Here is a 13,155-nt window from a genome sequence, read left to right on the forward strand (position 1 = left end):
GATGAAAAGTCAGAAGAAATACAAGATCAGGGATCACATTAAATTCAATTCAGACATACAAGAACCAGGGAGCCCTAACTAGATAAGGAAGGGCAGGCAGAGCATCACCAATGTGTCTGTGATATATATGGTACCTGGTCCATCATTTCACTCCTTATCACTTAGTGTGTGGTAAACTGTGTTTATTATATCCATATATAAAAATTATATACATCCATTACATTGGCAGTTACAAATTTAAAATAAATAATATTAAAGTTATGCTTATTATATAACAGAATTGTTCCATCAATTTTAAAGTGTTATGCAATTGAGAGAGTTTGGCAGGTAAATAGATTTGTCTCTCCAAAGTAACAAATGGGCTCTAAAGAAAAATTACCTCTACAAAATGTTAGGACTTATGTATTTCAATTAATAAATCAGTCCATATACTGATTCCAGGCACGTCATAATCCCCATCCTGACTTTTCAGTGTCTGAAGTCTGGTTAATGTAGAGTCTTTGAGATCCTCAGATACTTTCAAAAGGCTCCTAAAATGTTGTATTAGACCATCAAAAGACAGTGCTGGAGCATTACTAACCCATCTTCCAGAAGAGATGTCTTGCTCCATACCACCACCCAGCTGACATAATTTATCCAAATAGGCACTCCTGAACTTGGAGCACCTAAAACTTAAACTTGCCAGGACCCCGCAACTTACATTTAGGCAGAAGCCAGTCCACGTAACATCATTTGACAGAAGCCAGTCCAGAAGCAGCTTAGACAACATGTCCTGCTGCTGAGAGCTCAATGCATTATCAGACACCAACATAGCTGCTATGAGGTGGTAGACAAGTGGACGGGAAATCCCAACAAGAACATCTGAGAGAACTGACAACTTCTGGTTATCTTCCAATACCTTCAATCTGCCTTCCAGGCTGCTCTTCAGTATTTCAGCTTGGGTTGTTACTACAGGGTTACCAAATGGTTCATTGAAAACTAAAAGGGGAAGAGAGAGGAAGAGATCTGAAGCAACTTTCTGTGATATGATGTGGTGTAGACCCAAAGACTCGATGTCCTTGGAATTAGAATCTCGGAGCAGCTCAACTAGATACTTGAATACATGAATGGAAACAGCATTGTTCTGGAGAAGAGACATACAAAGAATCACCTTGCCTTTTCCAAGGTCATTAAATGTTATGGGTTGGTAATTCTTCATGATAACACGAAGTTCCTCATTTTTTACCATAAGATGATCATCAATAACATTTCTGAGGGAAACATTGTACTTGAACTTATGGTGGACATGTTGAAAATAACTTCCCCACTCAAGGGCTCTCTGTACATTAAGGACATCCCAGTCTTTGACATGAACACTTCGGGTCAAGACAAGGACCTCAATAAAGTGGTCTAAATGTTCCAACATGGTCTTCAACTTCCCAGCCATGGTGCGGTGATGCTTTACCTAAATCACAGAGAAATTGACAAGTATGTAAAACGTGGACAATGTAGACATTACAGTTTACTGCAGAAGACAACAACATAATTGCCGCAAACATATCGTTCCACTACGGTAGTTGATTTCTGCTCACATCTCCATAGTACACACACTGCTCTGTGATTCTATCTTCCTTCTATGGTTTTCAGCTATGGTTTTGTATTATCAGGCACAGGTGTTAACTGACCTGTCTGGATCCAAGTATTTCTATTGAAGAGAAAAACATGGAGATGTAGAATAAGCTAAGGAAATTCAAATAATAAATTGCCTGATTATCTAAGTACGCAGTCAAAACTCCAGAGAAGGAAACTGGAATCATAAGCTTTTAGTAAAAGCTTCAACATGTACAAGCCAATACAGTTATCTAATGGTGCATACTAGCTCTATTGAGGTTAATAAAGGAGACAAATAGCTATACCAATACAATTCAAAGTATCTATCCATAATTATAATAGCACGCACAGCAATGTCCTTACCCTGGAACGGGATCAGTACTAAATCCCGCTGGACGGGATCCCGGCGGTCGAAATCCCGACGCCGAAATCCCGACCACACAATCCCGACAGGGGTGGCGAGTGGAACGCAGCCCCTTGCGGGCTCGCCACGCTGCGGGCACGGTGCCTATTTTAGCTCGGCACACTATTTTATTCTCCCTCTATGGGTGTCGTGGATACCCACGGAGGGAGAATATGTCAGGATTGTGCCAGTCGGGATTCCGGCGTCGGTATTTCGACCGCCGGGATTCTGTCCGGCGGGATCTTGACCGCATCCCCCCTGGAACAGTATAGCGTGTGCAATAGCATACACACACACACAGTGTATATCTGTCTTATAATAGTCTGCACCTATCAGCAAATGTGTTTAGCATGACTATCAATATACACAAATGTTATACGTTCATGATGTCAATACGGTCTGAATGTCAACTTTGACAGACATTCAATATGACGACAATGACAAAAAGTTGACATTGTGAATATTGGATCTGATTCTAATTTGGAAAAAAAGAAAAAAGAAAGTAACTACTCACCTGGGCAAAACCATGCTGCACTGCAGGTGGGGCAGATGTAACATGTGCAGAGATATTTAGGTGTGGTGCATCCAAACTGAAATCGAAATTGCAGTGTAAAAATAAAGCTGTCCAGCATTAGGGGGCTACATGCAAAAACAGCCAGTATTTACCCTGCACAAAAAAAAATTCATTAAATCTGCTTGCTTGGCAACATGGTTTGTTCCAGATACAAAGGGGTATATTCAATTGAAGTCGGATCCATTCCCACATTCATTTGTCGGAAAGGATCCGACCTGGGCTATTCAATGTCATCTCAATCCGACTTTTAAAAAAGCCGAATTGAGATGCGGGAGCTGAGACAGGGGAGAGCCGAGGGCAGACTGGGGAGTGCAGCGCTACAGCAGCAGCTACATAGCCGCTGCTGTAGCGCTGCTCTCCCCCTTCTGCCCACGGCTCTTCCCCGTCACCCCCCGTCCCCGTCTCTCTGCCTCTCCCCGAGCCCCCTTTCCCCATCCCCGCATCACAGCCACCGATCACGGCAGCGTCCACCCAGCTCCAGCAAGTGAGGTCTCGCTTGCTGGAGCCAGGTGGATGCTGCTGTGAGCGGCGGCTGTGACATCCTCCAGCGCTGCTCTCCGTCTGCCCGCGGCTCTCCCGGTCTCTGCTCCCGCATCTCACTTCAGCTTTTTTTTAAAGTCGAATTGAGATGATCGAAAAAGGGGGCCCCATTTTGGACACAAGCACGTGAATCGGCAGCTATTCCGCCGATCCACGTACTTTTCAACAAGTCGAATTCCTCAACTTGTCGAATAATTTGGGGCTAGATTGAATAGGTCGGAACCCCTTCCGACCTAAAACAGTTGAAAACTGCGGTCTTTTCGACAGACGGCAGCTTTCGACTTCAATTGAATATACCCCAAAGTCACTTTTTTGTTTTACTAACAAATCAGAATCAGGCCCATTGACAACAGAATGTCCACAGCTTATTTTTGCACAAGGCTGCAAATAAGATTTTACTTACCGATAAATCTATTTCTCGTAGTCCGTAGTGGATGCTGGGGACTCCGTCAGGACCATGGGGAATAGCGGCTCCGCAGGAGACAGGGCACAAAAGTAAAAGCTTTAGGATCAGGTGGTGTGCACTGGCTCCTCCCCCTATGACCCTCCTCCAAGCCTCAGTTAGGATACTGTGCCCGGACGAGCGTACACAATAAGGAAGGATTTTGAATCCCGGGTAAGACTCATACCAGCCACACCAATCACACTGTACAACCTGTGATCTGAACCCAGTTAACAGCATGATAACAGCGGAGCCTCTGAAAAGATGGCTCACAACAATAATAACCCGATTTTTGTAACAATAACTATGTACAAGTATTGCAGACAATCCGCACTTGGGATGGGCGCCCAGCATCCACTACGGACTACGAGAAATAGATTTATCGGTAAGTAAAATCTTATTTTCTCTGACGTCCTAGTGGATGCTGGGGACTCCGTCAGGACCATGGGGATTATACTAAAGCTCCCAAACGGGCGGGAGAGTGCGGATGACTCTGCAGCACCGAATGAGAGAACTCCAGGTCCTCTTTAGCCAGGGTATCAAATTTGTAGAATTTTACAAACGTGTTCTCCCCCGACCACGTAGCTGCTCGGCAGAGTTGTAATGCCGAGACCCCTCGGGCAGCCGCCCAGGATGAGCCCACCTTCCTTGTGGAATGGGCCTTGACAGATTTAGGCTGTGGCAGGCCTGCCACAGAATGTGCAAGTTGAAATGTGCTACAAATCCAACGAGCAATCGTCTGCTTAGAAGCAAGAGCACCCAGTTTGTTGGGTGCATACAGGATAACAGCGAGTCAGTTTTCCTGACTCCAGCCGTCCTGGAAACCTATATTTTCAGGGCCCTGACAACATCTAGCAACTTGGAGTCCTCCAAGTCCCTAGTAGCCGCAGGTACCACAATAAGCTGGTTCAGGTGAAACGCTGACACCACCTTAGGAAGAAACTGGGGACGAGTCCGCAGCTCTGCCCTGTCCGAATGGACAATCAGATATGGCTTTTGTGAGACAAAGCCGCCAATTCTGACACTCGCCTGGCCGAGGCCAGGGCCAACAGCATGGTCACTTTTCATGCGAGATATTTCAAATCCACAGATTTGAGCGGTTTAAAATGTGATTTGAGGAATCCCAGAACTACGTTGAGATCCCACAGTGCCACTGGAGGCACAAAAAGGGGGTTGTATATGCAATACTCCCTTGACAAACTTCTGGACTTCAGGAACTGAAGCCAATTCTTTCTGGAAGAAAATTGACAGGGCCGAAATTTGAACCTTAATGGACCCCAATTTGAGGCCCATAGACACTCCTGTTTGCAGGAAATGCAGGAATCGACCGAGTTGAAATTTCTTCGTGGGGCCTTCCTGGCCTCACACCACGCAACATATTTTCGCCACATGTGGTGATAATGTTTTGCGGTCACCTCCTTCCTGGCTTTGACCAGGGTAGGAATGACCTCTTCCGGAATGCCTTTTTCCCTTAGGATCTGGCGTTCCACCGCCATGCCGTCAAACGCAGCCGCGGTAAGTCTTGGAACAGACCTGGTACTTGCTGAAGCAAGTCCCTTCTTAGCGGCAGAGGCCATGAGTCCTCTGTGAGCATTTCTTGAAGTTCCGGGTGCCACGTCCTTCTTGGCCAATCCGGAGCCACGAGTATAGTTCTTACTCCTCTACGTCTTATAATTCTCAGTACCTTGGTTATGAGAAGCAGAGGAGGGAACACATACACCGACTGGTACACCCACGGTGTTACCAGAACGTCCACAGATATTGCTTGAGGGTCTCTTGACCTGGCGCAATACCTGTCCAGTTTTTTGTTCAGGCGGGACGCCATCATGTCCACCTTTGGTCTTTCCCAACGGTTCACAATCATGTGGAATACTTCCCGATGAAGTCCCCACTCTCCCGGGTGGAGGTCGTGCCTGCTGAGGAAGTCTGCTTCCCAGTTGTCCACTCCCGGAATGAACACTGCTGACAGTGCTATCACATGATTTTTCGCCCAGCGAAGAATCCTTGCAGTTTCTGCCATTGCCCTCCTGCTTCTTGTGCCGCCCTGTCTGTTTACGTGGGCGACTGCCGTGATGTTGTCCCACTGGATCAATACCGGCTGACCTTGAAGCAGAGGTCTTGCTAAGCTTAGAACATTGTAAATTGCCCTTAGCTCCAGTATATTTATGTGGAGAGAAGTCTCCAGACTTGATCACACTCCCTGGAAATTTTTTCCCTGTGTGACTGCTCCCCAGCCTCTCAGGCTGGCATCCGTGGTCACCAGGACTCAGTCCTGAATGCCGAATCTGCGGCCCTTTAGTAGATGAGCACTCTGCAGCCACCGCAGACGAAACACCCTTGTCCTTGGAGACAGGGTTATCCGCTGATGCATCTGAAGATGTGATCCGGACCATTTTTCCAGCAGATCCCACTGAAAAGTTCTTGCGTGAAATCTACCGAATGGAATCGCTTCGTAAGAAGCCACCATTTTTCCCAGGACCCTTGTGCAATGATGCACTGACACTTTTCCTGGTTTTAGGAGGTTCCTGACTAGCTCGGATAACTCCCTGGCTTTCTTCTCCGGGAGAAACACCTTTTTCTGGACTGTGTCCAGAATCATCCCTAGGAACAGCAGACGTGTCGTCGGAAACAGCTGCGGTTTTGGAATATTTAGAATCCACCCGTGCTGTCGTAGAACTACTTGAGATAGTGCTACTCCGACCTCCAACTGTTCTCTGGACCTTGCCCCTATCAGGAGATCGTCCATTTTCTTTGAAGAAGAATCATCATTTCGGCCATTACCTTGGTAAGGACCCGGGGTGCCGTGGACAATCCAACCGGCAGCGTCTGAAACTGATAGTGACAGTTCTGTACCACGAACCTGAGGTACCCTTGGTGAGAAGGGCAAATTGGGACATGGAGGTAAGCATCCCTGATGTCCCGGGACACCATATAGTCCCCTTCTTCCTGGTTCGCTATCACTGCTCTGAGTGACTCCATCTTGATTTGAACCCTTGTATGTAAGTGTTCAACTATTTCAGATTTAGAATAGGTCTCACCGAGCCGTCTGGCTTCAGTACCACAATATAGTGTGGAATAATACCCCTTTCCTTGTTGTAGGAGGGGTACTTTGATTATCACCTGCTGGGAATACAGCTTGTGAATTGTTTCCACTACTGCCTCCCTGTCGGAGGGAGACGTTGGTAAAGCAGACTTCAGGAACCTGCGAGGGGGAGACGTCTCGAATTTCCAATCTGTACCCCTGGGATACTACTTGTAGGATCCAGGGGTCCACTTGCGAGTGAGCCCACTGCGTGCTGAAACTCTTGAGACGACCCCCCCCACCGCACCTGAGTCCGCTTGTACGGCCCCAGCGTCATGCTGAGGACTTGGCAGAAGCGGTGGAGGGCTTCTGTTTCTGGGAATGGGCTGCCTGCTGCAGTCTTCTTCCCTTTCCTCTATCCCATGGCAGATATGACTGGCCTTTTTCCCGCTTGCCCTTATGGGGACGAAAGGACTGAGGCTGAAAAGACGTTGTCTTTTTCTCCTTTATACGGCAATACTTCCATGTGCCGTTTGGAATCTGCATCACCTGACCACTGTCGTGTCCATAAACAACTTCTGGCAGATATGGACATCGCACCTACTCTTGATGCCAGAGTGCAAATATCCCTCTGTGCATCTCGCATATATAGAAATGCATCCTTTAAATGCTCTATAGTCAATAAAATACTGTCCCTGTCAAGGGTATCAATATTTTCAGTCAGGGAATCCGACCAAGCCACCCCAGCGCTGCACATCCAGGCTGAGGCGATCGCTGGTCGCAGTATAACACCAGTATGTGTGTATATACTTTTTAGGATATTTTCCAGCCTCCTATCAGCTGGCTCCTTGAGGGCGGCCCTATCTGGAGACGGTACCGCCACTTGTTTTGATAAGCGTGTGAGCGCCTTATCCACCCTAAGGGGTGTTTCCCAACGCGCCCTAACTTCTGGCGGGAAAGGGTATACCGCCAATAATTTTCTATCGGGGGAAACCCACGCATCATCACACACTTCATTTAATTTATCTGATTCAGGAAAAACTACAGGTAGTTTTTTCACACTCCACATAATACCCTTTTTTGTGGTACTTGTAGTATCAGAAATATGTAACACCTCCTTCATTGCCCTTAACAAGTAACGTGTGGCCCTAAAGGAAAATACGTTTGTTTCTTCACCGTCGACACTGGAGTCAGTGTCCGTGTCTGTGTCGACCGACTGAGGTAAAAGGACGTTTTAACGCCCCTGACGGTGTTCGAGACGCCTGGACAGGTACTAATTGGTTTGCCAGCCGTCTCATGTCGTCAACCGACCTTGCAGCGTGTTGACATTATCACGTAATTCCTTAAATAAGCCATCCATTCCGGTGTCGACTCCCTAGAGAGTGACATCACCATTACAGGCAATTGCTCCGCCTCCTCACCAACATCGTCCTCATACATGTCGACACACACGTACCGACACACAGCACACACACAGGGAATGCTCTGATAGAGGACAGGACCCCACTAGCCCTTTGGGGAGACAGAGGGAGAGTTTGCCAGCACACACCAAAAACGCTATAATTATACAGGGACAACCTTTATATAAGTGTTTTTCCCTTATAGCATTTTAATATATATAGTCATATCGCCAAATAAGTGCCCCCCCTCTCTGTTTTAACCCTGTTTCTGTAGTGCAGTGCAGGGGAGAGCCTGGGAGCCTTCCCACCAGCATTTCTGTGAGGGAAAATGGCGCTGTGTGCTGAGGAGAATAGGCCCCGCCCCCTTTTCGGCGGGCTTCTTCTCCCGTTTTTCTGAGACCTGGCAGGGGTTAAATACATCCATATAGCCCCCAGGGGCTATATGTGATGTATTTTTAGCCAGAATAAGGTACTATCATTGCTGCCCAGGGCGCCCCCCCCCCCAGCGCCCTGCACCCTCAGTGACCGCTGCTATGAAGTGTGCTGACAACAATGGCGCACAGCTGCAGTGCTGTGCGCTACCTTATGAAGACTGAAAAGTCTTCTGCCGCCGGTTTCTGGACCTCTTCACTTTTCGGCATCTGCAAGGGGGTCGGCGGCGCGGCTCCGGGACGAACCCCAGGGTGAGACCTGTGTTCCGACTCCCTCTGGAGCTAATGGTGTCCAGTAGCCTAAGAAGCCAATCCATCCTGCACGCAGGTGAGTTCACTTCTCTCCCCTAAGTCCCTCGATGCAGTGAGCCTGTTGCCAGCAGGACTCACTGAAAATAAAAAACCTAACAAAACTTTTACTCTAAGCAGCTCTTTAGGAGAGCCACCTAGATTGCACCCTTCTCGGCCGGGCACAAAAATCTAACTGAGGCTTGGAGGAGGGTCATAGGGGGAGGAGCCAGTGCACACCACCTGATCCTAAAGCTTTTACTTTTGTGCCCTGTCTCCTGCGGAGCCGCTATTCCCCATGGTCCTGACGGAGTCCCCAGCATCCACTAGGACGTCAGAGAAATTAGGGTTAGGCACTGGTTAAAGTTAGGAATACGCACTTCGCCTATATAATCCGCAGGGTCTGCATGTCGACTGACGACATTTACAAAGTTGACATTTGACATGTCAACCTACTGTCCATGACGCCATTCTGAATGTGAACACTGGTGTTGATGCAGAGGTAGGGAAAACAGAATTCCCATACACATCTGCAAATTCAGCCTCATATGGAGGAAAACTTCCTTCTTTGCCCATATACTGTATGTAAAGCGCAACGAAATTTGCTGCGCTATATAAGAAACTTAATAAATAATAATAAATATATGGCAATAAGATACAATGCCATATTCTGCTTCATTTTCCAATGCAACTATCGCTAATATTCATTGTAAGAAAGGCAAAAGCATTTCCTTACACCCGCACACTGATTCGGCTATTGCTATAGCAGCAGCTCCACCTATCGCAAGGACGGTATCCGTTTGGATGGTCGACCATGTTATGGTCGACCACTATTAGTCGACATTGACATGATCGACACATGAAAATGGTCGACACATGAAAGGTCGACATGCGTTTTTCTCATTTTTTTTCTTTTAGGGAACCTTTCCATACTTTACGATCCATGTGGACTACGATTGGGAACGGTAATCTGTGCCGAGCGCAGCGAGGCACCTTTCCCAAAGCATGGCGAGTGAAACGAGCCATGTGAGGGGACGCGGTGCACTAATTGGGGTTCCCCGTCACTTTACGCAGAAAACGACACCAAAAAAGGTTAAAAAAACAACATGTCAACCTTTTCATGCGTCGACCTTTCATGTGTCGACCAATAGTGGTCGACCTAATGACTGTCGACCATAACATACCATTCATACCGGAACCTGCAAGGACGGCTTCCAGAACTCACCACATAGCTGCATTAATATATAAGAAGATTAGGTCCGGCACTTGCCCACTTTGTTGGCATTAGTATGCTCGGGTGCCCCCCAGAGAATGAATCCAATATAACAGACAGAGTGGTGGCACTCCGAGACTCATGTAATATGAAGAAATGCTGCTTTATTAGCTCAATGTCTCGGGTATGTTACCCGCTGTCAGGAGTAAACGGAGTGATACACAAACATACATATTTATACCCACATACAGAACAAGGCAGAATTACCTGATTGTGTCCGGCTGGATTCGCTCCACATCAGCCGCCTCTGGGGGATTGTGCCACGGGAACACAGCTCCGTCCGGTCCGTGACGTCATCAAACGACGTGAATCATCCGGAGCCAACCAGGGAACATCATGCCGTAACCATGGTGACACAAACATCACAAAGTGCAAAAGTGCTACAATATAAACAAACGTGAACAATATTTAAAATGCATAAAAATCAAAGATGTGCTTAGCGATTTACAAAGAACGCCTACGACAAATGGGGGATACAGCAGTGTATCAATTGCTACCGAAAAGATCCGACTGATGTATATAAAAGGCAGTTGGACAACTATTTAACCCAAGAAACCTCTTTACAACATAGAACTACCGAGTTAAAAGAGGCACTTACGGTACAATGCCAGGTACTCCAATCTTCTATACAGTGCCAAAGATCCATAAAAGGCTGGAGGATTCCCCGGGTTGACCTATCATATCGCCCCAGGGTTCCTTATATCAACCATATGCCTTGTTCTGCATGCGAGTATAAATATGTATGTTTGTGTATCACTCTGTTTACTCCAGGCAACGGGTGACACACCAGAAATGTTGAGCTAATAAAGCAGCGTTATTTCATATTACATGATATATTTATGATATATTTATTTATTGATGTGTTGAGGATAAGTGAGCTTGCTATGGTAAGTGCTGGGTTTTCTGTTTGTATGTATTTGAGCGATGTGGTCATGGGCTACATGCACCCCACCCTATGAGTGGTAAGTGCAGTCATGTACCCCGCTTCTGGGGTGGCGAGTGCCGAGGTTATGTGCACCCCACCCTATGAGTGGTGAGTGCCCCGCTTCTGGGGTGGCGAGTGCTGTGTGTGATATATATATATATATATACACACACATACACACACACACACACACACACACACACACACACACACACACACAGTGTACCAAGCAAGCAACGGCACTCGGAGACTTATCTCAGTAAGAAAACAGCATGTGATTTATTCCGTAACACAGCAGAGAAAGGCTATTTTTCATTTGCCCATTTTCTGCTGTGTTATGGAATAAATCACACGCTGTTTTATCACTGAGATAAGTCTCTGAGTGCCGCTGCTTGCTTGGCAGACTGTATACAAATCTTTTCCAGAGGGCACCGGAGCTTTAAACATTGATATATTGAGAGACAAACAGAGAATGCACTCAGAAATATCTTGAAAAGCACAATCTTTACTAGAAACCATATGTTCACGTACATATAAGTTTAAAAACACCAGCATGAATAGCTGCAGTAATTTAGCCACTCTGGGTTGGTAATTCGGCTTATAGGCACTACACACTGGCCGATCCGCCGCCGAGCTGCCCGACGGCGGATACGGCCTACGAGCGAGCCGGCAGCGGGGGGGCAGTGACGGGGGGAGTGAAGTTTCTTCACTCCCCCCCGTCACCCGGCTGGATTGAAGTGCAGGCAAATATGGACGAGATCGTCCATATTGGCCTGCATGTACAGCCGACGGGGGACCAGCGATGAACGAGCGCGGGGCCACGCATCGTTCATCGCTGGAGCCTCCTCACTGCACGATATGAACGGTATCTCGTTCATATCGTGCAGTCTAGTCGGCCAGTGTGTAGGGCCCTTTTCTCCCACGCCAGATCTGGTTCCGGGCGGGTGATATCACAGCGTCCATGTCCGCAGCCATGACCAACGCGTTGTCACCCACCTGCATATGCAGGGGGCAACCCTAATCATGCGAGTGCTTCACTGCTGAGCGAAGCACTAGCATGTTACCGGGGGTGGGGGTGGTGGTGCGGGCTTCAGAACCCAGCATTCGGAGCGGACTTGCCTGTGCTGGGCGTCCCCCTACACGTCAGTGTAAAGGACTGTAGTTGTGCGATTTTTCACACAACTACAACCCATGCGGAATTAGGCCATAAGCTAATCAACAGAAAACAGCTGAGGACATTGTTACTATCACCAAACTATAAGGGTGTCACAGCTTGGTGGTGCCACTGCCAGTTAGCAAGTGCCTCTACAGCTGCCAACATTTCAATACACAGTAATCTTACAGGGGCACTTTGCTACTGGGCACGCCCACCTACACATGCAATTTTCGGTTTACTGCACCCAAACAATGGTGAACTACAACACCCAGAATTACCTACTCTATTTTGTTATGGTTATATAATTGTGTATTATAAACAGCTTTAATCAATCATACCTAGTTCAAAAAATTACATTTTATAGACAATAAGATAACGTACTGTCTGGAACTGGGAAATACTGGAAAGTATGGACACTAATATGGTTAACTATCTAAACTGTTCTTCCTCATCAAACAAGAAACGAATAAAAACAACAACTCACTCAGGTATTACTATTGGGAAGGAAGGGGCGGAGTATAGGGGTTAAACTGTCACAGACACAAGTGGGGCCCTACTCACTGGCCGACCCGCCGCCGAGCTGCCCGACGGCGGATACGGCCGACGAGCGACCCGGCGGCGGGGGGGCAGTGACGGGGGGAGTGAAGTTTCTTCACTCCCCCCGTCACGCGGCTGCATTGAAGTGCAGGCAAATATGGACGAGATCGTCCATATTGGCCTGCATGCACAGCCGACGGGAGACCAGCGATGAACGAGCGCGGGGACGCGCATCGTTCATCGCTGGAGTCTCCACACTGAAAGATATGAACGAGTTCTCGTTCATTTATGAACGAGATCGTTCATATCTTTCAGAATATCGCCAAGTGTGTAGGGCCTAGGCTCTCCTATCGTTGCCTCCAAGTTCACAGTCACACTGCACGATAAGAACCCAGGCAGCCATCTTTGTTTAGGGCACAGCATTCCTACACACACTGTTGTGTTTCTCTACCTCTATCGCCACCAGCAAAGCTCACCCGCCAGACTCTGGAGTCGCATTCTGATGACGTATCACCAACACTAACCGGCCTCAGTGCTCAGGACACCCCCAATTGCATGCCCGGAATTAAAATGG

The 13,155-nt window shown here is 47.5% G+C and overlaps 1 protein-coding gene across 10 annotated transcripts; it reads right to left on the reverse strand.

Annotated features, from left to right (window-relative positions):
* Positions 1-167: 167 nt before the first annotated feature.
* Positions 168-13,154, reverse strand: FANCF (FA complementation group F). Of its 10 annotated transcripts, none has more exons than XM_063937620.1 (5): positions 12,529-12,782; positions 10,171-10,343; positions 2,508-2,583; positions 1,665-1,684; positions 168-1,444 (listed from the first exon to the last, which is right to left on the reverse strand). In XM_063937620.1, the coding sequence occupies exon 5, from the start codon at positions 1,424-1,426 to the stop codon at positions 392-394; it is 1,035 nt and encodes a 344-aa protein (XP_063793690.1). In that variant the 5' UTR covers positions 1,427-1,444; positions 1,665-1,684; positions 2,508-2,583; positions 10,171-10,343; positions 12,529-12,782; the 3' UTR covers positions 168-391. The 10 variants fall into 10 exon arrangements, with proteins under 10 accessions (XP_063793690.1, XP_063793688.1, XP_063793685.1 ...); XM_063937618.1 differs by having other exon boundaries at positions 1,572-1,684; positions 12,529-12,781; XM_063937615.1 differs by lacking the exons at positions 2,508-2,583; positions 12,529-12,782 and adding an exon at positions 13,058-13,154.
* Between the last annotated feature and the right edge of the window lies 1 nt (position 13,155).

The sequence above is a fragment of the Pseudophryne corroboree genome, chromosome 8, assembly GCF_028390025.1.
Source record: "Pseudophryne corroboree isolate aPseCor3 chromosome 8, aPseCor3.hap2, whole genome shotgun sequence".
In the NCBI taxonomy this organism is placed as follows: domain Eukaryota; kingdom Metazoa; phylum Chordata; class Amphibia; order Anura; family Myobatrachidae; genus Pseudophryne; species Pseudophryne corroboree.

Excerpts from the sequence above, each read along its gene's own strand:
- FANCF (XM_063937615.1), bottom strand. The coding sequence starts at position 10,201 with ATGTGGAGCGAATCCAGCCGGACACAATCAG. Across the intron at positions 1,685-10,170 it reads ATCCAGCCGGACACAATCAG|AAATACTTGGATCCAGACAG; the intron begins GTAATTCTGCCT and ends TCTCTTCAATAG. Across the intron at positions 1,445-1,664 it reads AAATACTTGGATCCAGACAG|GTAAAGCATCACCGCACCAT; the intron begins GTCAGTTAACAC and ends TCTGTGATTTAG.